This window comes from Odocoileus virginianus, chromosome 8 (assembly GCF_023699985.2).
Source record: "Odocoileus virginianus isolate 20LAN1187 ecotype Illinois chromosome 8, Ovbor_1.2, whole genome shotgun sequence".
NCBI classification, from domain to species: Eukaryota; Metazoa; Chordata; class Mammalia; order Artiodactyla; family Cervidae; genus Odocoileus; species Odocoileus virginianus.
The window spans coordinates 34,661,057-34,686,767 of NC_069681.1; the positions used below are offsets into that span (position 1 = coordinate 34,661,057).

General features: G+C 42.5%; 1 protein-coding gene across 25 annotated transcripts in view; it reads left to right on the top strand.

Moving 5' to 3' along the window:
• DOCK9 (dedicator of cytokinesis 9) overlaps positions 1-25,125 on the top strand; it is a 271,524-nt gene extending 246,399 nt beyond the window's left edge. For 17 of the 25 annotated variants that reach the window (XM_070471461.1, XM_070471465.1, XM_070471479.1 and 14 more), the window contains 9 exons: positions 7,626-7,748; positions 8,403-8,516; positions 9,192-9,227; positions 10,076-10,222; positions 12,820-13,030; positions 18,506-18,696; positions 21,562-21,662; positions 21,797-21,935; positions 23,833-25,125. In XM_070471461.1, the coding sequence (XP_070327562.1) occupies positions 7,626-7,748; positions 8,403-8,516; positions 9,192-9,227; positions 10,076-10,222; positions 12,820-13,030; positions 18,506-18,696; positions 21,562-21,662; positions 21,797-21,935; positions 23,833-23,955 (1,185 nt within the window). In that variant the 3' untranslated portion in view covers positions 23,956-25,125. Of the gene's footprint in view, positions 1-7,625; positions 7,749-8,402; positions 8,517-9,191; positions 9,228-10,075; positions 10,223-12,819; positions 13,031-18,505; positions 18,697-21,561; positions 21,663-21,796; positions 21,936-22,795; positions 23,137-23,832 lie in introns of those variants that run through there. The other 8 variants (XM_070471475.1, XM_070471482.1, XM_070471462.1 and 5 more) reach the window with 2 other exon arrangements.
• Positions 25,126-25,711: the final 586 nt, after the last annotated feature.

The following is a 25,711-nucleotide window of genomic DNA, read 5'->3' on the forward strand; positions in this document are numbered from 1 at the left end:
TAGGGAAGGGCTGATACTGAAGCTCCAATACTTTGGCCACCTGATGTGAAGAGCTGACTCACTGGAAAAGACCCTGATGCTGGGAAAGATTGAAGGCAGGAGGAGAAGACAGGGACAAAGGATAAGATGGTTGGAATGGCATCACCGACTCGATGGACATGAGTTTGAACAAACTCTGGGAGATAGTAAAGGACAGGGAAGCCTGGCGTGCTATAGTCCATGAGGTCTCAAAGAGTCAGACACAACTGAGCAACTGAGCAACAACAACAAGCTTCATAGGAAAGGTTAAATTAAATCAGTCAACTCTAAGATGCAGCAAATATTTAATTGAGAAAAGTTTTTAAATACCCTGCCACATACACAGGCTCATAAGGCATTTTCAAGCACACATGCATACACACCCACACACATGCACCCATGCTCAGCATTAGAGAGCCATTTCCACAGACAGGTCCTGCTGCCCTCAGTTGCCCACACCTAAAAACAACAGACTAATTCCATTTTAAACAGCTTCCTGAATGGTTCATGAGCTTAGTGTACCGAGACCTTTTTAAGACTAGTCTAATATCATAAAAGGTGTACTTTCCAGATGCATAAAATTCATTGAGGTTTTTTTCCTTCCCCCTGACCATTAATTACTTACAGTTCTTTGAGTGTACTGACAATTTAGGGGGGAAAAAAACTTGACATTTAGATTTTAAACAAGGGGAAACATTGTTAAGATTTTCTGTATGACCACTTTTCAAGGTCACTGCTGTCTGACCACTATCAGTATTAGTTCTGGTTTTCAAGGGATTCCTGAGAATTCAAAGTAAATTAACACATGGAATTTCTGTTGAGAAAATTGTTCATATATGCCCCAATGTTTAGTTACTATGAAGGCTGAGTTTTTATTACTCTTTGTAATTTTGTGCTGACATGGTCTCTCAAACTTAGTTATCTGTGATTGCTGGTTATTTCAAAGAACCTGATGCACCAACTATAAACATCTAGTTATAGAGTTGACATTAGCTTGAATAATTTACCTTACCAAATTAAACTTTGATGCTCAGTAGTCCATACTCTACCCTTATGAGAGAAGGACTTAACCTTTTTAAAAATAAAAGCCATTTTTAGTTAGTTATTAGGTAAAATCTATAACTACTCTGTACATTATCATTTTTACAATAAGTGATATTTAGACTGATAAACTATAAATCCTAAATGCCTCCTGATCAGAAGCAAAGATAAAATAATGTCCAGGAGCATATATAAATTGATATGCATCCTCAAATTGTGATACTTATTTCATAATTATTTACTAGACTCTATTCACTTTATCAAACATTTCTGTTTTCCAGCCATTCTGGGGCATTCCTCTGGTTGAATGGCAGATTTTTCCGTAATGAAATGAATTGCCCATCATACTGATATGCTGCTTGAATTCAGATGTCATTGTTATTAAACTTTCCATGTGTTTTCACATCTTAGTCTCACAATTAGGAGCACTTGGCTCAGATTACTTATAAGCTCTATTTGATATATATTTATGCTCTATTTGATGTATATTTATTAAGTGACTAAATCTCAAACCATTTAAAATATACCTGAAAGGCTGCTATACACAGATACCTTAGGAGGATAGACATAACATCATTTTAAAATCAAGAAACATCTTCCTTATAGAATGCTTGCTAGTTGTGGCAGTTAATATATGTTTGTGTGCATTTTTATGTCTCATAAAAATTATCTCTATTCAATTATTAATTTATTTTTAATATGGAAAGGGGCTTCCCTGGTAGTTTAGCTGGTAAAGAATCCTCCTGCAATGTGGGAGACCTGGTTTGATCCCTGGGTTGGGAAGATCTCCTGGAGAAGGGATAGACTACCCACTCCAGTATTCTTGGGCTTCCCTTGTGGCTCAGATGGTAAAAAATCTGCCTGCAATGTGGGAGGCGTGGTTCGATCCCTGGGTTGGGAAGATCTCCTGAAGAAGGGAAAGGCTACCCACTCCAGTATTCTTGCCAGGAGAATCCTATGGACAGAGGAGCCTGAGGGGTTATGGTCCATGGGGTCGCAGAGAGTCAGACACTAAAACCTTGAGTGTGGCTATTTAATCAGTGTTTTTAATCTTTCCACCTCCTCAGCCTCAACTCTTGGCCCTGTCTGATTCAGATTTTATTCTCTAGCCCCTCGAACTACTTAAGAATTTCTCACACATCGTGCTGCCATCACTCTCACATCTCTACCTATACTGTTCCCTCTCCCTGAAATATCTCCCCTGACTTCCTTGCTATTCCCACCTTTCACCTTTACCCCGCCAACTCCTGACCGTTGTTAATACTCAGCCAGTTGTCCCTTTCTGCAACCTACCATGCCCCTCCCTTCCCCTGTCACTGGACTGTTGCTGCTCCTCTCTGCATCCCTGGTTCCCTGGGCTTAGCCTTATCAGCACACTCACCACCATCTTTTACAATCTCTTTATGGGTCTGCGTAGAGACTCTGAGCTCCATGAGAGCAGGAACTGCTCTCTTCATTTGATTGTTGGCCACCCCAGGACTCACCCAGAGACACACAGACTACTGTAAAGTCAGCAAATGCCTATTGCTCTCAGTTCAGAGTGCCACTCTTCTGACTCGCAGTTTGGCACATCTCTGAAATCACTGTGGTGTTTTTTTTTCTCTGTCCTCAATGTCTGAACATGTACGTCACATCTCTTCATTTGGTGGTCATGAGTCTCTAGTCCATCAGTTCTAGCTGCTCTGAAGGATAACCCGTGTGTATGTTTGGGGGCCTCCTCCTCAAAGCCAGTTTCATGTATACCATACACCTGCTAAACTATCCCAAACCTGCCTTCCACATTTGGTAAAAATCTATAGAGCCATTTTTATAAATTACAGAAACTTAATTTTATTTATATAGATTTGTCTTATAAACCCAGTGTCAAGCACAATGCCTTGCACATAATAGATTCATGGTAAAACGTGTAGGTGAATGAATGAAGAATCAAGTTAATAATGTGGTAGTGACTGTGCCTGATTATAACATTTATAACTCTTTGAGAAGAATTTTCAGTTTTCTATGAGATTACATTAAAGTCACTCTAGAGTCTCACTGTGCTGCTGTTAACTGCTGTAGTATAGAATTAAGAATCTTTAGGTCTCTGATCCCATCCACAGTAAGTGTGTGTCATCACTATGTATTTACATCTACAGTGTGGACCATATATAGTTTGAACAAAGCCCAGTAGTGAGAAAAGAAGGGGCCAAATGAATAGTCTGTAAGTTAAACCAGAGAATAGCTTTAAGATGGGTAACTTCCCATGCCTTTGTCTATTTTGTTATCAGAAGAATACCATGGTTTTACAAAATTTCCTGATGGGAAATTGGGTCTTCTCAGAATTCATTCACCTCTGCCATAGTCCCACAGCATCAAGGAGAATGAAGATACTCAGTAAATCCCCAGTGGTGGTGTCTGTGATGTAAGATATGTAAGAAATGCAAGGCTTTGATACAGGAACTCAACTCATTTCCTTACAGCGAAGGACAGCTGTTAGTAATATTGTAAAAATGCAGACTGATTCATTTCATCCAAGAAATTCTTGCCTACCAAATATGTATGTGGCACTGTGGGATATTACATTACTCAGTAGAAATAAGATAGCATTTTTCAAAAGTGAATACAAAGTAGAAGTGATGATTGAAATAAGAGAAATTTGTTTAACTAGTCTGTTATTTACTTACAGCATTTGGTTTTCAGAGCATTTTGATGAGTAAAATTTTATTTGATCCTTACAACTCCCAAATTAGATTAGACCTTTATTACATTTCCCAGTTTTATAAATATGGTAAAGTAAGTATATGGATACTGATATTATACAGATTATATTTTTGTGCTTTTCTTTTATGTAGCTTTTTATAATCAGAGAAGCATGAGAAGAATCATAAAAGTTTGCCATGTTTAACCTGGACAGATTCTCCACTGGAAAAGATCTGAGGCAAAACTAAGAGAAAACTGAGAGAGGCTTTGCATCTTCCTAATACAGATACAGAATGAACAGATATGGTGTTAGAACCTTCACTGATGCTCTTCTTTGTCTGTAGCTGTTAGGATAATTACTACATATATCTGACTTTAGTGTTTACACTTAATGAGACCTACAATAAAAGTATGAGACAACTGGTATACCTCTTTATAAGCTTTGGTACAGAGTTCAGTCACAAAGATGAGTTTTATGATTTAAATGTTGTAAATATGACATAGGAGTTAAATGTCTTGTTTTAAAGATGGTTTATTTAAGTCAATTAGATAGTATTTTCTGGTGAATTGATTCACAACTGCTTTTTAAATGTTTATTTTCTTTGGACCTATAAATCATAGACATTAGGACTATAATGAAACATTAGGTTGGTAACGAAGCACACAGGTCCTGCCATTCATGTACAGAATAATAGGGGATACAGACATGTTAAAAGGCAACTATAAAAACCTTAAAAATATATTAACAAATTTAATCTAGCAATATATAAATAAGAGGAATACATTGTGACTAAGCAGGGTTTACCCTGACAATCCACCGTTGGTTCAGCCCTGGAAAGCCAATCAATATAATTCACCATCTTAACAGAACAAATAAGGAAAATCATATGACCATCTCGACAGATGCAGAAAAAGCATTTGAAAAAATTCAGTATCTACTCATGAGTTTGCAGGGGGTGGGGGAAACCTAGGAATAGAAAGGAACTTCTTCAAGAAAAAGATTATCTACAAAAAACCTACAGCTAACATCATACTTTATGGTGAAAGACTGAATACTTGCCACCTAAAACTGTGAACAAGACAAGAATATCTGCTTTTACCATGCCTGTTCAACACTGTGCTGCAGATTCTAGCCAGTGCAGTAAGATAGGAAAAGAAATAAAATTGCCTATGTTGACAGAAGATGTAATTGTCTTTTGTGACACAAGTAATCCAAAAGAATTTACAAGAGAAGTTACTAAAACTGAGTTTAGCAAGATCATAGGATAGAAGATCAGTATACATTTGCTATTATAGCAAATGAAGCAACAGACAAATGATTAATCTCAAAAATATATAAGCAACTCCTGAAGCTCAATTCCAGAAAAATAAATGACCCAATCAAAAAATGGGCCAAAGAACTAAACAGACATTTCTCCAAAGAAGACATACAGATGGCTAACAGACACATGAAAAGATGCTCAACATCACTCATTATCAGAGAAATGCAAATCAAAACCACAATGAGGTACCATTACATGCCAGTCAGAATGGCTGCTATCCAAAAGTCTACAAGCAATAAATGCTGGAGAGGGTGTGGAGAAAAGGGAACCCTCTTACACTGTTGGTGGGAATGCAAACTAGTACAGCCGCTATGGAAAACAGTGTGGAGATTTCTTAAAAAGCTGGAAATAGAACTGCCATATGACCCAGCAATCCCACTTCTGGGCATACACACTGAGGAAACCATATCTGAAAGAGACACGTGCACCCCATTGTTCATCGCAGCACTGTTTATAATAGCCAGGACATGGAAGCAACCTAGATGCCCATCAGCAGATGAATGGATAAGGAAGCTGTGGTACATATACACCATGGAATATTACTCAGCTGTTAAAAAGAATTCATTTGAATCAGTTCTAATGAGATGGATGAAACTGGAGCCCATTATACAGAGTGAAGTAAGCCAGAAAGATAAAGAACATTACAGCATACTAACACATATATATGGAATTTAGAAAGATGGTAATGATAACCCTATATGCAAAACAGAAAAAGAGACACAGATATATAGAACAGAATTTTGAACTCTGTGGGAGAAGGCAAGGGTGGGATGTTTCGAAAGAACAGCATGTATATTATCTAGGGTGAAACAGATCACCCCAGGTGGGATGCATGAGACAAGTGCTCGGGCCTGGTGCACTGGGAAGACCCAGAAGAATCGGGTGGAGAGGGAGGGTGGATCAGGATGGGGAATACATGTAACTCCATGGCTGATTCATGTCAATGTATGACAAAACCCACTGAAATGTTGTGAAGTAATTAGCCTCCAAAAAATAAAAAAAAAAAAAGAAGATCGGTATATAAAAATCAACCAACCTTCTTCACATTTAGATACTTATGCCATAGTTGCACCATGTTGTTAGCAATTACTTTGTATAATTCCTACAAACATATGCTGAATGACTTTAAATCTTACTCAACAAAGGCTATTACTACAAAAAAAAATCAAAATTGAAAAACAGTACTGTTTATAATAATATTAAAAACCTGGAAAAATTAGGTATAAATCTGTAGAGATTTGTGTGCTAAAAGCTACCAATCACCAATGTAAGAAATCAATGAAGTCCTAAGTGAGTGGCATGAAAGACTCAGTATTGTGGAGACATCAGTTCTCACTAATTGATTTATAGATTCAAAGCAATCCAAATCAAACTGCCACCTGGAGTTTTGGTAGAAATTGACAAACAGGTTGTAAAATTTATATGAAAATCAAAGGAACTGGAGTAGCCAAAACAATTTTGAAAAAGTTGGAAGAGCCATGCTACCCGATTTCAAGGTAAAGCAGAGGTTCTCAAACTGGGGGCGGTTAGAAAATTTCACAGAGAGACTGACAGAAATCAACCTGAATGCTTAACAAAGTGATAAAAGATAGTCACTTTGGAAGGAGGAAGGAGCTCTCCAGGCTGCTACCAAGGCAGACAGGCCCCTGGCTGGCCAGGGTGGGGATGCCAGCCCCAGCCAGTCTACCTGCCACCTCCCTATGTCCATTCTACTGACAGCATTTGTCCCAGCATTCCGAACAGGGGTCTTGAAATTCACCCTGATTGGCCAATTTAGGTCACATGATAAAGCAATGCCTGGCCAGGAAATAGATTCATGCAGGTTAGTTTAAACCTGAGCCACCTGTCCAGCCCTTGAGTCACAGATGGTGTTAGCTTCTTCTAAAGTTCAAGTACTTTAATGGAGGCAGGGTGACTGCCCAAACTTCAGTAGGTAAGAATTTTGAAAGGAAAAAGATGTTGGCGACGCAGGCACAGTGCTTCCCACACTCCATCACTAAATTCCTCTAAGATGTTTAAATTGGTTTGAAGTCACGCTGAGTGACTCTCCATGTCTCAGCATTGTCATTGTTCCTCAGAAAGGGAAAAAAAAAAAATCTAAATCATATTTAGAAAATGAGAACTAAGAACCAAAATTGGGAGCCTGTGTGAAGCTATCAATTTCCATTTTTTTTTCCCCATGCAGTTAACTATTACCACAGTCACACAATGAGACCTTAATTTCTGTCTGTAAACATGACTGGAAAATAGCTCATTGCAAAAAAGAACATAGAAGTTAGTATCTAAAAATATTACATATTTTGAGGGGCTTCCCTGGTGGTCCAGTGGTTAAGACTCTGTGCTTCCACTGCATGGGACAAGGGTTCGATCCCTGGTCTGGGAAGTAAGATCCCACATGCTCACACGCAGCCAAAAAAGTTTAAAAAGTAAAATAATTTTTAAAATATATTACATATGTTGAAATTGTCTTCCTAGCCGTCTTCACCATTTATGCATTCTGCAAGGAGCACAGTGTTGGTTTCCCTGTAACACTTTCTCCTGGCTGACGGCCTTCTTTTTGATCAGGATGTCCTCACGGAGCTCCTGGAACAGTGCGCAGACGGGCTCTGGAAGGCCGAGCGCTACGAGCTGATCGCCGACATCTATAAGCTCATCATCCCCATCTACGAGAAGCGGAGGGACTTCGAGGTATCCAAGTGGTCTCTTTGTTAACTTTTTCAGAGGACGGGGAGTGACACGCATCCTCAGATTCTTACATGCAGAGAACGCAAGCAGGCCACTTGAGCATGTGGTCTCTGCCCCTGCACGTGACCCTGGAGGCCACCACCCTCAGAGCCACGAGCTGTCACACCTCCACCCAGACCTCCAATCTCGAACAACAGGGGTTGGGGATTCTGGCACTCCACTTACAAAAAGTTGCCAGGACCCTGACTTTTAAAATCCCCAGGTGCCTTTTCTCTTAGAACTCTCCCTTGCTCCACTGGTGGGGGGAAAAGAGTGACCCTTTCTGGGCTGGGGATGCTGTCCAGTTTCTCTTTAGCACATGCTAAGGAATGGAGTAGGAAAAACAAAACCTACGAGCATCATCAGAGGACTGAACTGACTCACTGCACTTGGGAGTCCGATGGGTCCTCAGTATGCCAGATAGCCCTTCAGGTTGGAAACCTAGCACTTGGAAATGATCATGACCAGCTGTCCAGTCAAAATGCATTCTTGATTTTTGGTTTTTTTTTAAACTCAAGTCCAAGGAGTTTTCACCTACATGACCTCATTTCATTGTTAGTTTCACATCAGTTCTGCTAGCTGCAAATGGGAAGAAACGAGCTGTGTTCTTCTTTGCAGAGGCTGGCCCATCTGTACGACACACTGCACCGAGCCTACAGCAAGGTGACCGAGGTCATGCACTCTGGCCGCCGGCTCCTGGGCACGTACTTCCGAGTGGCCTTCTTTGGGCAGGTGAGCCTCCTCTCTGTCCTCTAGCCCATCCCCAGTCCTTTTTTGTTCTTGTTTAGACTCTATAAAGTGGTATTTTGTAAATTTCCCTTTTCTAGAAATTCTAATTTGATGAATTTGTCATGTTTACAATGGTTTTTATCTTCCTCAGTAGTAAACTTTCTGCTTTTTTTTTTTCTTTCTTCCTGTCTTTTCTTTATTACTTTCTTAAGGCAGCGGTAAGTTCTCCTCCCATAAGATATTCTTAGCGGCATCTTTGGTACCTCAGTGTGGTTTGCAAGTTTGCTTTTCAAGTCTGTATGTATATCTGTCCAGTCATTACACACTCCAAAAAAACAGATTAACATTTTATTCCATTTACAGAAATAAATCACCTGTTCCCTTACACATCTATACTGCATGTTTTAAACCAAAAATAAGACTTTCTGGTTTCCTTTGTCCCTGTGCGTCTCTTATCTTTTATAATATAGTATCTTTGAAAGTAGATTCACCATTGTAATATTTCAGAAACCCTTCATAAAGAGGTTCATTTATATTTAACTGAAAGTTTAACCTCCAAGTCTCTAACATGATTAAATAGTATAAATTATAATACACGTATTTAGGGTGTGTGGTTTTCATGAGCTTTATATAACCTTCGATTTATCCTGTTATTTATTGTCTTTTATAACTTTATAGCAATACCAGTTTACAGACAGTGAAACAGATGTGGAGGTAATTACAGTAAATGCTTAAAAAGCAAGTAATACAGTGAATCACTGCATCTAAACTCCTAAGTTTGATGTGGGTGTTTTTTGTCTCATGTTAGCCTGCGTTTTTTCTTTTATATACCGTGTTTTTTGCACCATTTTCTCTCTTTTATTTTAGATGAGAAATTTTTTTAAAAAATTTATTTCAAATATTAACTCCAGTTTGGGCTTTTTAGTTTTCAACCTTTTTCACTTCCCAAGAAATTTTCTAAGCCTTGTCGTATTCAGACCCGACTGGTGCTAAAACAGGTGATGATTCGCGATGATAAAAATATTTTCTGATATTATGCAACAGTCCTTTCCTACTTTTTCTCATCAGTGAGGCAAAATGGAATTTATACCAACTGTACATAACTTTTGCCAAACCTACTCTCCAGACCAGAATGCTTCTATTTATACGTAAAATCCCGTGTAGATGGGAGAGGTCAGGAGAAGGGGTGTGTGTGCGTGTCTGAGGCCAGCCCATCGGCTGCTGAGACGTATCTTAGTGAGTTCTGTTCCTTGGGAATGTGAAACAGGCTTGAGTGCCATCATTTGACTTCACGGAGAGAACACAGTCTTGAATCCCCAATTTCTCCTTCACTCAACATTTAATGACCACATTCTTGGATGAGTTTGCAGTTTCGTGTTTTTCCTTTATCTTCGCATCCAGACCTCACGTTATCATTTTCCTTCCTGTTTGGAAAGCCCGATTTTGTTTTTAGAATCACTCCCTTTTTTGTTGTTGTTAACCCTTATAACAAAAAACTCCTTCCCTGTGGTCAGCCTTGGGCTTATGTCTGGGGGCAGCTCTAATTGTGCGTTATGTCACAGGGGTTCTTTGAAGATGAAGATGGAAAGGAGTATATTTACAAGGAGCCCAAACTCACACCTCTGTCAGAAATTTCTCAGAGACTCCTCAAACTTTACTCAGATAAATTTGGTGCTGAAAACGTCAAGATGATACAAGATTCTGGCAAGGTATGAACCATGTTGTAAATGTATCATAGCAATGTAATATTTTTTATGTATGATTGATCATATATTATATACTCATAAATGTGTGCCAAAAAAAGAAGATGCAGGAAAAGATTAAGAATGGTTGACTTTAAGTGACAAGTGTATTTTTTTCCCGATACGTTTCTGTGCTTCCCTGATATCCTTCATGAAGCAGTCCTTTATTTCATAACTTTATACAGATATTCTTTTACAATTAATATCTGAAAGGACATACCATTTATAGACCAGCTATTTAGAAACTCCGTAGGAGTAGGGTCCTAGGTTCTGTCACTGCTCTTTTTCCTTGCACTTAGCACAGTGTCTAGTTGATTGACTGATGGACAGACAGAGGGATGAGCAGACAGACCAAGGAAGGAACTAACTAGCCAGCACATCTGTAGGAATGAGATTTACTTTCTCCTTAGAGAGGCTGTCCTCTGCTGAGCTGCCCTCACACGAGGACTCTTTCTGAACCTCCACACTTTCCTTGTGTATTTACATGTTGCACTGACTTCAGGACATCTCCCAAGAGATGGGATCCTCTTGCCTCCTGAAACTCAGGTCTAGTGGAGCTCCTGTTCTTTGCATTTACAAACGCTCCCTCCTGTTCAGTTTCCAACAGCAATAAGCTCGACCTCTTTCTCACTTCATCCTTTTGGAGGCGCCTCAGTTCATGTTTCTGTCCTGAGCCCTGCGTTGGTGTCCCCAGTGTCTGGAATTCATGTCCTTGGGGCCCTTCCTTTTCTCCAGAGAAGAACCTTGCAGTCTCCTGCCCAGGGGGTAGGGAGGGGACAAGGGAGGAGGTAATTCTGGATGCTGGAGGCAGGAGATGAGCAAGGGCGAAGGTCCCACATTCAGCCTGCAGCCTTCCACCTGCCTTTTCACCTGCGTCCTGCTCTGTACCTTGCCCCTGCTTTCTGCTGAGACTGGCGAACCCACTTAGACTCTTTCCAGACCAATCTCTCCAAGGAACAATCTGTTCTTTTCTTGGGGGTGGGGACTAGGGAGGGAGCCTGGGGTTCTGCCACCACCCACCGTAGACTTTGGGCCACTCACCAACCCATACCTCCCCTGGTCACCCTAATCCTAGTGCATCTTCTCCAGATGCCCATCTCTTCAGGCTGTTGTAACAGCTACCATAGACCAAGTAGCATACAAACAACAGAAATTTATTCCTCACAATTCAGGAGAGAGACTGGGAAGTCCAAGGTCAAGGCACCAGCAAACTCAGTCTTCCAAGTGAGATTCTTCTAACTGGTTCATAGACTTATCACTGTGTCCTCATGTGGAAGAAGGGGTGAGGGAGCTCTGTGGGGGCCTTTTATAAGGGTACTAACCCCATTCATGAAGGCCCCACCCTCCTGACCTAATCATTTCCTGCCTTCCAATACCATTACATTAGAGGTTAAGATTTCTACATGAGAATTTTGGGGGAATACAGATGTCCAGTCCATCACATCAGGCTTCTGAGGGATGCTCTGGCTTCCTCCTTGTTGCCCCTTCCATGGGAACGTGGATTAGAACTTTAACCCCCCTGCACCTGCCTTCCAGATATTCATTAAACTCACCCACTGCTGTTCTTCCGTCCTCTCCTTTTGTCTTTGCCAGTTAATCTATCCTGTCTTTGTGATAGAGCTGTACAAAGGAAGAGGGAGAAACATGCATTGTTGGTCTATTTTTAGCCAGAAACCTCAACACAACCTTATTAAGCCCTACTTCCTTTCTAGACCAAATCACTCAAGTCCAACTTGCCTTTTTCTCTGAAGCCAAAACCTTTGTCTGAGTCAGGTTGTGTCTCTGACCTAACAACCTTTCTCAAGGTGTTCATGCATTCATCTGTTATTTGTGTTAAATTAATTCATATCTATGTGTTTATGTCTTATCTATCTACAGGTTAATTATGACTTGAGGGCTTGGCTTTAAACACTATTACTAAAATAAACATTTTTCTCTCTAAGCCAAATGTGTAAAAATACAGCTTAGGAAAGAGTCAGAGGAATCCAGATGGGGAGTCATTACACATGAAAACTAGCATGATGTCTTTAAAAAAGTCAATATCATGAAGAATAGACTGGATTAAACAAGACTAAGGAGCCATGACTAAATATAAAATGCAATCTTTGATTAGTTTCTGGTTCAAACACAAATGTTATAAATAACATTCTGGGACATTTGAGAAATTTTCATCTAAACTTGGTATATTGGGCACTATTAGGAGATTAGTGTTAATTTTGTAACATATGATGATGTACTGTGGTTATGGAGGATACTGTCCTCATGTTTAGGAGATGCTGGCTCAGGTATCATGATGTGAACCACTTATAGTTTAAAATGCTTCAGCTAAAAAAAAAAAAAAATCTACCTGTACATGTGTGTGTAAAGAGACACATATAAACAAATAGCAAAATATTAGCAATTGTCCTAAGTGGTGGGTATGTGGCATTCATTGTACTGTTTTTTTCACTTTCTGAATCTCCAAAACTTTTACTCATACAAAGTGGGAAAACACAGCTTTGGTATGCACTGGAGGAGTCCTTCAGACAGCAGTAGCAGTATTGCGTTCCCTTTATTCATTTAAGGTCAACCCCAAGGATCTGGATTCCAAGTATGCGTACATCCAGGTGACTCACGTGATCCCGTTCTTTGATGAGAAAGAACTGCAAGAAAGGAAAACGGAGTTCGAAAGATCCCACAACATTCGCCGCTTCATGTTCGAGATGCCCTTCACCCAGAGCGGGAAGCGGCAGGGGGGCGTAGAGGAGCAGTGCAAACGGCGCACCATCCTGACAGGTATGGCCTCCCCAGCCCTTCCGGTAAGAGAGACACCCCGCTTCCGGTAAGAGCCACACCTAGCCCTCAGCATGGAGGGCGAGAGAAAGAGCCTCCAGAAGAGATCCAGAAGCTTCTAGAACGGAAGGGCCCTGGGAGCTTAGTTAACTTTCCTTACATACCCGCTTCAGTTTAACACCCATCTCATGCTTGCTTTTGAAAACTCAAACGACGTTTTTCTGTTTACCTGTTGGGTGTCTTCTTCCATCAGACTAGAAATCAGGTCACTTCTGGTCTGGTGGCAGTCAGGTCCAGTGTCAGGTCACTTAGCCTTTTTAGGTGAAACCATTGGGCCCTTTTTTTCCCCGGAATGCTCTGGCACTCTGTTTCAGGTGGTTGGCAGGCTTTCCAGGTACATGGCCGGCCGGGTCAAGAGCCCCTGCGCACAGTGCTGAGGTTACCTTCGTCATGGGAGCAGACCCCTGAAGCATCTGTGCCTCACAGGTCCCAGCTTGAGCCTGCTCAGAGACTCTAGGGGTCGGGAACAAGTGGGATACAAGGCCCACCTCCTCCCTGAGTGGCTGGCCAGCCTCAGCTCTTGCTTTTAGAATAGTAAGACAGCACAGTCTCAGCTGCTAGTACCAGGAAGCCCACCGCATTCACAGGCTGCCCACTCAGCAGTGGCAAGAGTTTCAGTGGCTCCTTTGGCACCACTTAGACACTGATAACCCACCCCCCAGGACTATACTGTGTGACAGATGTAGCGTCATCTTGGGAGTGATTTTTAGCTTCTTGAGGGGAGCTTGACCCCCAACACTCTTAGGTTAGGGTCAGCAAATGACAGGCAACCTGAAATAAAAGGCTTTCTTGACTTAAAAAAAAAAAAATCAGTGAGGAGGCTGTTGCGAGAATGCCACGCGTTGTCTGTATCTGCTATTGAGGCACATTTTTCAGAGCGGCCATACTTAAGTCGAACCAGGAAGGCGCCCACTGCTTGTCCAACAGTTGATGTTGTCAAGTGTTCCGCCTGGTCAGGAGCAGGGAACACTATAATAATCAGTGAAAAGAGCTCTGTGAGGACGGCGCACTTTTCACCAGTGGACGGTACTCTTTGAGTGAATTGTGTGATGTGTGATTTCACAGTTACCAAAGAAAAAGTGTGGTTCATGATGAAATAGCTCAGGACAGCATATTGCACAGGATTTTTTTTACTCTTCCTCTGAGGGAACTAAAATAAAAATTAAAATTCAGCAAAGAACCCCCAAAACCCTACATTCTTTTTCTTATTCTCAAAGGTATTATTTTTTTTAATTTATTTTTTAATTGAAGCATAATAGCTTTGCAGACTTGTGCTGGTTTCTGCCAAACATCAACATGAATCAGCCATAGGTATACAGATCGCTCCCTCTCGAACCTCCCTCCCACCTCCCTTCCTATCCCACCCTCTTGGTTGTTACAAAGCCCCAGTTCGAGTTCCCTGAGTCATACACAAATTCCCATTGACTATCTATTTTACAAATAGTAAGGTAAGTTGCCATGTTACTCTCTCCATACATCCCACCCTCTCCTTCCTCCCCCACCCTACATGCTTCTGCTCCTGTTTTTAGAAAAATAAGACAACCTGTAATACACAAACAATATTGTCCTCAAAAACATCAGCCTCTCCCCATAGATTGAAAGTGAAAGTGTCAGTCACTCAGTCATATCCGACTCTTGCGACCCCATGGACTATAGCCCGCCAGGCTCCTCTGTCCATGGAATTCTCCAGGCAAGAATGCTGAAGTGGGTAGCTGTTCCTTTCTCCAGGGGATCTTCCTGGCCTAGGGATCAAACCCAGGTCTTCTGCATTGCAGGCAGATGCTTTACCGTCTGAGCAATGAATTGTTTTTCTGATGGACACAGTAGCAAATCCTTATTAAGCAAAATAACTGCATTTTTTAGATGGAGTCATCTTAGAAGAATTACCAGCTTACCATACTTATCTCTCCAGCAGTGATAACCTCAGATCAGTGCTTATCAAAGGTTGTTCCCGATCTGCGGTGTCAGCAACACCTGGGAACTTGTTAGAATCAGGCAAGCTGGGGGCGGGGCCCAGCTGGTGTGGTTAACCTAGCCTTCCAGGTGTTTCTGACACTGCTCAGGTTGGAGAACTGCTGATTTAAATAAACCTAGCTCACCGATGAGTCAGGGTCAGGATTTGTATCATGATTATCCCACTCAGAGAGCGTGCTGATTCATAAACAGTTACCATGGGGTGTTTTCACTAGCCAGTTTCCCGTTTTGTCACAGAAATATTTTAGATTAGATAACAGACCAGAGCAAAGCTCTGTACCCACCTGAGCAGAGGGGACAAAGAGTAACACTGCTACAGAGAAAGGAAATCATCAGCTCAGGAAATAATCACCCTGAGGAGGTGTGGGCCGCGCAGAGCCTGGGCCTGGGTCCTGCAGACCCCGTCACATCCTCACTGTGTGACCTTGGGCAGGTCACGTAACCTCTCTGCACCTTAGTTTTTTATCTGTAAAAATAAAATTATACTATCCATCCCGTGTGAAAGGATTTGGTAAATTATGCCCAGGTGGGGAAGGAATGCACTTCATTTTGCTACAATCTCATCCACCATTGAGCTCCTTGCCTTTTGAGGTTGATGATGAGCAAAAGGAGATTATAATACAACAAAAGAGCAAGAAGTGGTGCACTTTCTGCCCTGAAAGATCTCAGAATTTCACAAGGCTAACTACTGGTGATTTAGAGAAGGGGTTATACAAATGCTACTGAGACCCTATAAACTATACCAACCTTCAGTTAAAGACACACAGGCCAGGATATTTTGCGTTTTCCCTTGTGTTATTAATCCTTTAAGTTCTTCTTCCTTTGCACTGCTTCAGAGCTGACCTTTGGCCTTCCAAGTTGTGTAGAAGCCCCTGCCCTCTGAACCCAGACAGGTTCACTTTCCTGGATAGTTCACTCAGTCAGCTACAATGGTGGGGTCATTTGAAAGACCTAATGATCACCCTCCCTTCCCCCTTGGTGTCAATTCTGAGCCTGCCTCCCTACCTGGCCCCGTCTGTTCCTTCTTTCTTGGAGCTCATCCCATAGAGTTTTTCCCTGGTCATTATTCCCCAATCTCCCAAATCACATCCAGACTCCTACTCAGGTTGGAAATAATTCCCCCAGCCCTCACCCCCTGGTCAGTCTCACCAGACCATATACCCACACCTCTCAGCTGTCTCTTCCTCATCATCCTGACTAAAGGGCTGTAGACCACTGATGCAGGCTGTTGATTCATGATGTGATGGCTCACTCAGGCCACCACCTACTTTTCCACTTTCCAGGCCCATTTGCTCTTTCTTGCCCATTTGGGCAGTAATACATTCTAACATTGAGCAAAATTTATGGAGCACGGGCGGGCAATGTCCAACTTGGCGTATCAACAAAACAGAACTCTCTGTGCAGTTGAATTCTAGCAGGAGGAGACAGATGATAAACAGTAAATATAACTAGTAAATGTGTCTGTGTTGGAAGGTAATACATGTTCTGGACAAAAGCAAAGGGGGATTGGAAATGGGAGGTCAGGGAAGGGAAGGTTGCAGGTTAAATGGTGGGTTAAATGGAAGCCCTGTGGGCTTCATGGAGAGTCCAGACTTGAAGGAGGTGAGGGAATGGCCTGTGCAAGTGTCTGGAGGAAGACGGAGCTATGGAGGCAGAGGCCAGCGGCAGGGGGTCCCTGTGCCCAGCATGCTCAGGGGTGACCAGCAGGCTGGCGTGGCTGGAGCCAAGTGACCCCAGAGAGAGGAGACATGAGGCCAGTAAGGAAGGCTGGGCCAGGGGATGGTCCTGGATCATGTGCCTTGGTGGGCTCATGCACAGCCCTGAGTTTTCTGTATCATTTCACCTCTCCTGTGCCTCTTTTAGCACCCTGTGACCATCATAAGAAGCAGTGACTCAGATCTTTTGCTGAGTGGAATCAGTGTAACATGGACATCTCACAAATACCCTTGGAGTTGTTTTTTATTCTCTCTGAAATAATGGTGCTCCCACCCCATGGCACCCAGAAGCACCGTGATAACACTAGTCAGTGTGTTTTGACATGGCATGAGCCTCACGAGACGTGTGTCCTGACAGATGAGAACACAGTGTTCTCCTCAGCGTAAAGCACGTCAGTCTGTCACGTCCGGGCACACCTCTGGTTGGAGGGCCGTTCCCATCTCCCTGGCTGAAAAACAGTAGCATCTAGTTCTTGTCACAAATCAAAGGAACCTTCAGTCCAAAGAGGACTTACCAATCCCAATGTCGCCACTTAAAAACTGTGTGTCCGCATGGAACACAGAAGAAATGGTAGACACGGGCCCTTGGCCTTAGATCGATAAAGCATTCAACAACTAGAACAGGCCTGTAAAGTGTGTGACAAGCAAGGTTGGATCAGGTTGAATGTCTTTTCCCACTCTGTCTAGACTTTGGGTGGCCCAAGAGAACTCTGGAAGTCAGCCGTTCTCCTTTTGTGATTAGTCCTTTTTGAGTAAATCCTCCCCAACCACTTACTAAATAGTAACAAATCTAAACATAACACTCCCATCTTATTTTCACTTGTTAAAAAGTAATACAAGCTTTAAGCATGTAGCTACCTGCCTATTCATAAGTATATATATGAAATAAGAATGTTATACTTACATATACAATATGTAAGCAATAAGGCAGAAATGTGAAACAGTACTGAATTAGAAACAGCTATTTTTCTATTCTTTTTTAAACGAACTCTTTGCTGTTGATATGTTCAGGTGTCTTATAAGAAATGAAAACAATATTGAGTGGTGTCTTTTTGGTTAAAAAATATGTGAGAAAAATAAATGTTTTTTAATGTTGTTGAATCACTCAAAACATCACTTAAAACATCACTTAAAACATCTTTATTATTGCAACTCAAAATTTTTGAATTTCTGACTCAAAATATTTTGCTTGGAAATACATTCCAATATTTTGTGGAAATACATTCTCACATTTTATTTTCATTGATTTCTCTGACTTGTGCAAACTTAAGCATGTGATTCCAAGATGTTCCAAGAATATCCCTATGGAACTCTTTTCTGGACTTAACTCTGTTATATGATATCTCAAGACTGTTTATTTAGTCTTTTTTAAATATTTGCAAAGCTGTCTCATGCCTGCTAGCTCATTCAGCTCTCACAACTTCCAAGAAAAGTTTAGCACATTTATGAGCAAGAAAATTGAGCAGGGAGTGATCAAATGATTTCTTCAAAGAAAACCTCTCCTATTAAAGTTAACAAGAACCAGACCCTCTTGACTTTGTGTGGTGCCTGTGGTTAAACGCACACCACAATAAAGGAAGACCAGATTCTGGTTCCATGAAGTGCCATCATGTGTCCTAGACACGCTTCGGGTTCCTTACCTGTCACTCAGATGCAGTGATGACCTGTCCCTTGGGACGAATGTAGCGGTGCCAGCCATTGCCTAACTCCACGCTGTGTTCCTCCACAGCAATACACTGCTTCCCGTATGTGAAGAAGCGGATCCCGGTCATGTACCAGCACCACACCGACCTGAACCCCATTGAGGTGGCCATCGACGAGATGAGCAAGAAGGTGGCCGAGCTCCGGCAGCTGTGCTCCTCAGCCGAAGTGGACATGATCAAGCTGCAGCTCAAGCTCCAGGGCAGCGTGAGCGTCCAGGTGAGCCGGGCGCCGGGCCAGGCAGTCCGCAGGGCAGCTCCTGTGGACCCAGGGAATTTCAGGTGGTTCACACCAGGTCCAGAGGCGATCCCCATCCCCTCCATTCCATATTTGTGTGGTTTCTCCTGATCCCAGACGTGCGGGAGCCTGTTGGCTACAAGAGCATCATTGTCACCAAGCTGTCTGCAAAGGCTGGAGAGGGGTACAGCCTGGCTTCTCAGAAATTTGATTAATTCTGATTGCCTAATTGGAAGCATCAAGACTTAAATAGGATGAAGTATGGAGAGCTATAGGTTTTCATATGAAACTATTGTTTTCTGGTTTCTATGAAAATTGTTAACTGAAAATGTACCTTAAGCTTCACTCTTTTAATGATATCTTTTGATTAGTGAAATTCTTCATTTCAACATAGCCCAACTAATCAATTGTTCCTTTATTAGTAGCAGCTTTTGTATCCTCTATAAGAAATCTGTTTCAGAGATGTTCTTTTTTCTTTGTTTACCTGAATTGATTTTTATGTGGTAACGGATAGGGGTCAAGACTTTTTTTTCCCCTCCTTTAGCTGTTCAGGTGAAGTCATACTGGATCTAGGTGCTGACTTTTTTGTAATTTTTATTGGAGTTTAGTTGATTTACAGTGTTGTGTAGGTTTCTACTGAACAGCAAAGTGAATCAGTTATACATATCCATACATCCACTCTTTTTTAGATTCTTTTCCCATTAGGCCATTATAGAGTACTGAGTAGAGTTTCCTGTGCTATAGAGTAGGTCCTTATTAATTATCTATTTTATACATAGTGGTGTGTGTAAGTTAATCCCAGTCTTCCAGTTTTTCCCCCCCACCCCCAGGTGCTGGTTACACAGGTATGTTCAGTTTGTAAAAATTCATCAAGCCAAACACTTACGTGCACCTTTATGTTGGTATGGTGCACTTCAATCATAGGGATGTTTTTCAGATATTGTACTTACATGGTTTCCTAAGAAATTAATAAATGTTAAGTTACTCCCTCCAGTGACCAGCATGCTTCTTGCTTTATTGATGTTTTTAAGTATGTATAAATAATTCTAGCCACCTGCATTATGTGTACATTCCTATATCCACTTCTTTTCTCTTTCAAGAAGAATGTGTTTATGAAGGTTACATGTAGATTGTAATGCGCTGGTTTCATTTTCTGATATCTGTTTTTGTCAACTTTTTGTCAGATCAATGCTAAGCTGTTACCTCACATTTTTCTGAATATCATTCACCTCAGAAGTATTTACAGATGTTTTTAACCTCTTTCCTCATGGCCCAAAAGACTAATGTACCAAAATAAGGTGTCAGGTGAAGATGATAAATACTCCAACCACGTGAGTGATTGCATAACGGGCCAGAGGCAACAATTTTCTGCAGCTTAAAACAAAAACCGTTCAGTAACGTGGCCTGGGCTTGGAAACACCCAGCCTCTGAAAAGGCCAGTGCAGAGGAAGGTGTGCCAGTGAAGGGTGGGGCTGGGCAGGACGCACTTTCTAAAGGGCATGTGCCCTGCCTTTTGGTAGTGACCTTAGAGTTGGATAAATGCCTGGTCATCTTTAAGAGCAAAGCATTCTGTGATGAAACGAGGAGGTGAAGGTTACATGTGTGCACCCTCCAGGATAACAACAAAGTTGGAGTCCGGGGAGAGAAGCCTGATCCTTTTATTTGTGTTTCTTTAATTCTTCCACCGAGAGCCTCTCTGGGGTGGCTGTTGCATAGGACAGAGCGATCGGGTAGCTTCGTGACTCTGCGCTGCACTCCAGGGTCTTGTCATGCTGACCTTATGAAGTGTCACGAGCTTCCTTCTGCACCTTCTTAAAACTGAACATACGCGTCAGTCTGGATCTTCCTTCATTCGGGTCACCTTTAGGTTACTGACAAAGCTCCCCACATATATCCAGGGATCATACCCAGTCATCCCTGAGGGTTAGCTAGTTGTCCATGTGTCAGAGGGCCCCCCTCTAACATCTTTGCCCCCCGTCTCCCCACCCCTGGTGTGAACTCTATCAGTTCAGTTCCCCTGCCATTACTGCAAGTCCTACATGCCATGGGCCAAGATCACCGCCCATGCCCTTCACCCACAGCCACACCCTCCCTGCTCACTTACCTCCAAGTCCTCCAGGACCCCCCACTCCCACCCCCGCCAGAAAAATCATGCAATGATCACGTGGTCAGGCCCTGTCCCAAGTGCCTGCAACTTTCCCCTCCCCATCCAGTGTGTCTAACCCTCTTTCTCTCCACACTCCCACGTTTCCTAACTTACTCAGCCTCAGAGAACTCCGCTTGGTGAATTAAAGGAGACATGCAGGGCTCTGAGCCCCTCATCTTGTTGCCAAATTCCCCCGCATCTTTGGCCTCCCAGTCCCTGAGATGGTTAGTTCATTTAAGGATAGCGGATCAGCTTCACAGTTCCACAAGGGGAAGAGTTGATTCTTTAAAACTGGCACATGTGTTTCATTTTTCAGTTTTCATTGACCTCACCAGAGTGGTCTCTTAGTTCAGTGTCATGTAGCACAAATACCAGTTGGAAGACTGGCTCTGATCTCAGGTGTTTTGCTTATTGGCTGTTCCACCTTAAACAGGTCCTTACATTTTCCAAGCATTAGCTCTTCCTACATAAGATGAACCATCATCACAAGTGCCCTGAGGATGGCTGAGATGACAAATATCAAATAGCTTATAACAAATATGCACTTGATTCATGGTTTCTTCTTTTGGGTCCTAAGTTCATGGAGGGCAGAGGTCAAAACTTAACTCACTCAAGCAGCATTTTTAGCAAATGCCAGCTGAAACTAAAGATGATGGGCATTTTCTTCATAACCTAATTTTAAATCTTTGTTCTTTATTCAGGTCAACGCGGGTCCACTAGCATATGCCCGAGCTTTCTTAGATGACACAAACACAAAAAGATACCCTGACAATAAAGTGAAGTTGCTTAAAGAAGTTTTCAGGTAACGCACACTGGAAATGTCTTTCTCTTGAAGTATCAATCGTTTCTGTGCTCAGTCAGGAACTGCCAACTTGCCAGTTGGGCTCATCCTTTCTTCTGTTCATACCTTGATTTCCCTCTCCCACACCATTTCAGGCAATTTGTGGAAGCGTGCGGTCAAGCCTTAGTGGTGAATGAACGGCTCATCAAAGAGGACCAGATAGAGTATCAGGAAGAAATGAAGGCCAATTACAGGGAAATGACAAAGGAGCTTTCTGAAATCATGCACGAGCAGGTAGGTGCCACACTCAAGTGCTTCTCGTGTTTAGAGAACACGCATCACTTGGGGGTCTCGGGTGTACCCTAGGATGGTCTAAACACCCTGACATCCTTCCAGAATGTTGCTCTCTGAAGGATCATGTAACCTGCGGCACTGCTGCTACTAACCATGGGGGCTTGGGGAACAGCTAACAACAAGCCTACTCGTCCTTGTCTAACCTCCTCTGTATCGCTCAATCTGTCAATAGCTCAAAAACAACTCACATAAAAAAGAGATGCCAGTACCATTCCTGGAACTCTTTACTCACCCAATCCTTTGGAAGAACAGGGTTTGCCAGCCTGGTTTCAGGAATTCTCCATTGCAATAAATGTCTTTCACCATTTAAAAAAATGGGTTTGTGCAGAGTGTGACTCCTCAGAGCTGACCTGGGTGGCCCAGTGAGTCAGTCCTCAAGGCTGCTGCTTTATTCCTGGTCATTCTGGGCAGCCTTCCTGATTGTACTGCTACCACCACCTTCCTGTATGAATTCGTTTCAGTGGGATTACGTGCGTGGGCTCAGTAGTCATCAATGGGGACAGCTGCCCAGGGAACTGAATGAATGTCGAAGGCCGCTTCCTGCTGCTTTTTGAGGGGTCTGGTCTCCACCAGACTTCTGTGTCAGTCTTTCTGATCAGTGTGGCCCTTTGAGCGGCCCACATGACTGCTTCTGTCTGTTGCCTGCATTACCGCCTTTCAGTCTTAAAAAAATGGAAGTCAGTACCATTTGTGTCAGTTAACCTGTGATGATTTAGTTAGGAGGTTTCTGTTGCAGAAAACTAACTTAAATGTCTAAGCTTTAACTTGATTTTTTTTCTCCTCCATGCTCACACGTTCAGATGGGATGGTAATGTCATTTTATACTTTTATTTCTCTGGATCTTAATTGGCTCACAGAAAATTACGACTAAGTTTGGGCAACTGTAGACACTGACATAATGACTGTGCATGTGCAAAAAGAAGGCAGCCCTCTCCTGGGCATTTAGAAAAGGTCAAAAAAAAATAGAAATGACTAAAGAAATAATTATGTGAATAATTGAGAGGAAAGAGAGGGTTTTGTGGGAACAAGTGTCTGGAGAAAGCTCAGGGTCTTTTGCGTGGGGCCTCCAGGTAGGATGGAGAACTTGATCAGTGGCTGTCAGCACTTAGCACTAGACAAGATGAAAGTAGGAAAAAGAAAATTCAGAGCTGAGAATATTAAACTCCCAGACTGTGTGGATATAACGCCATACTGGCTCTTAACTGCACCTTGCATTTTCCATTATCCCAACAACTGTGAAGATTAAACTTTGAACCCTTAAGCAAAAAGGGTCTTGCCCCGGAGTCTTGGATTTTCCAGGGGAGCCTCTGAGTGCGTATGTTCCTCTCAGTGTGCACCCGGCACTAGGTCAAGTCTTGTGCTTAAAATTCTTCCCTGCGTTATTGAGTGTTGAGAGTCAGCGAGGCCGCCACTCTTTCTCTCCCAGCATGGAAATCTGTAAGACCTTGCAAAAAGGAGCTAGTGGAGAACACCAATGCTCCAGATTAATTTAAAAAAAAAAAAAGACTTTTCCAAGGGCCGGGACCAGGTCGTGTCCCCACCAGGTACATGCAGAATAGACTTCAAGGTGCTTTTATGACCTGGTGAGCTTAGAAGGGTGTCTACTCACTAACCTACAGAGGAAATGAAACAGGCTGTCTTTGACTTGCTCTTTAAAATCCTGATCCGATAAACACTGATGCACAGTGGGAGGTGAGCTGACCTGCTCCCTCAGCCCTGCACCGAGGCCAAGCTCCCTGGGGGTATCACAGTCACGCAGTGGCCGCCAGGTGATGAGTTGTGAGAAGTGTCGCTGGGGTCGTTGCGCGTGGGTAACGCTGTGTCTCTGTGCCTCGAGATCTGCCCCCTGGAGGAGAAGACGAGCGTTCTGCCAAACTCCCTGCACATCTTCAACGCCATCAGCGGGACGCCCACCAGCACGCTGGTGCACGGCATGACCAGCTCGTCCTCCGTGGTGTGACCCCCACCACGTGGGCCACGGGTGGGGACTTGCTCTGTCATTTGCAAACTCAGGACGATGACTCCAAAGCTCATCCCCGGGCGTGTGCCTGACGCGGGGAGACCGAGCACAAGAAGGCGCCAAGGGGACGGAAGAGTTACAGGAAATAAAGAGCCGGGTAATTTCACAGCATGTTTCCTGGAGCAGTCCTCCTCAAGAGAGCACTCATTTTTTTTTTAAAACCTCGCTGGCAATATTCAACGTTTTCATTGTGTCTTAACAGAGGTGTGTGGTGGACACTCTTCGGCTGGAGTTAAATGTTATTCTTCCTTACAGAAGTAGTATTAAAAATATATGGCCTGGAGAAAACACATGTTTCGGAATGTACATAGCACTGAAGTCGAGGCTGGAGGGTAACCCTTGGCCTCTAGGCTAAGCTGGAAAATCTTGAAAATATTTTTTTTTTCCTGTGGCACATTCAGGTTGAAAACAAGAACTATTTTTGTGACTAGTTTTTGATGACCTAAGGAAACTGACCATTGTAATTTTTGTACCAGTGAACCAGGAAAGTTAGTGCTTTTATACTCACTTACTTGCATTTAAGAAATAGGAAAGCTTAAGAAACTATGGGAGTTTAAAACTAGTCAAGCAGTTTAGAACCAAAGGCCTGTATTAATAAACACAACTATGCTAAACATTTAAAGGAGTATAGTATACTGTTATGTACATAGAGTTTGTTAATACAGTCTTGGCATTGTGTACATACACATATGACATTTCTACATTTTTAATACATCAGCTTCTGCATAAAGTTTAATTGTGACAGATTTGTGCTGTTCTTAGTATATGCAACACACTTGACTCTACTGTTTTATTCTTGTACATAAAAGCAGTGCAGTATGGAGGTGTATACAGTCTTTGCTATGTTAGGTTTATAAACCATTTTAAAAATTTCATCCATTTGCCAAAGTGGTGGAGTATGTCACTGATAAATCATAAATCTTGTGGGGAATAGTGGTGTAATGTAAAGCCTTCACTGGGTTATATTTTCTTTTCAGACATTAATTGAGTAATTTTATATTTGGGAAAAATAAAGGTTTTTAATTTTATTTAACTAGAATCTCTGCCCTGCTGTAATTAAACATTCTGTACCACATCTGTATTAAAAACAACATTGCTGATTTTCCGGTAGCGCGTATTGGGTATTTATTGTCGGACAGCCTTAAGAGGGGGCGGGATATTGACATATTTGGGGGTGAAATAATGTGGTATATGAAATTTTGCTTAAAAATACCTGAGGGGGGAAAAAAAGAGGGTACGGATTTGAAACAAGCTTGACAAATGTTGGTTGGTAATTGCGGAAGCTGAGGTTGGGTGCATGGGGACCGTTGTACCCGTGTCTCTGCCTTTGTCTAAGTTTCCATGGTACAGAATTCAAAAGGTGGACTGGGGGGCCAGATCTGCCAGAGGACTTGGATCAGCACTTTGTCACCCTGCAGTCTGGCTCTGAATTCTGCTGGTTGTAGACACATTAATTCCCCTGTCTGTTCCCCTTCCACTCCTTCATCACCTCCCTGGTTGACTCCTCTGGGACAGGTAGTCATTTTTCCCAGCAGGGCGCCCTGGCCAGGTGAGCACACCTTCTTGGGCTCCTACAGCATCACCAACACTGGACCCAGGTCAAGTCATGGCTCGGACCACAGGTGCTGGTCTTGCCTGTGACGCACCCAGGGCCCCAGCCATGAGCCACTAAGCCCTAGAGAGTTCCAGCGGCAGA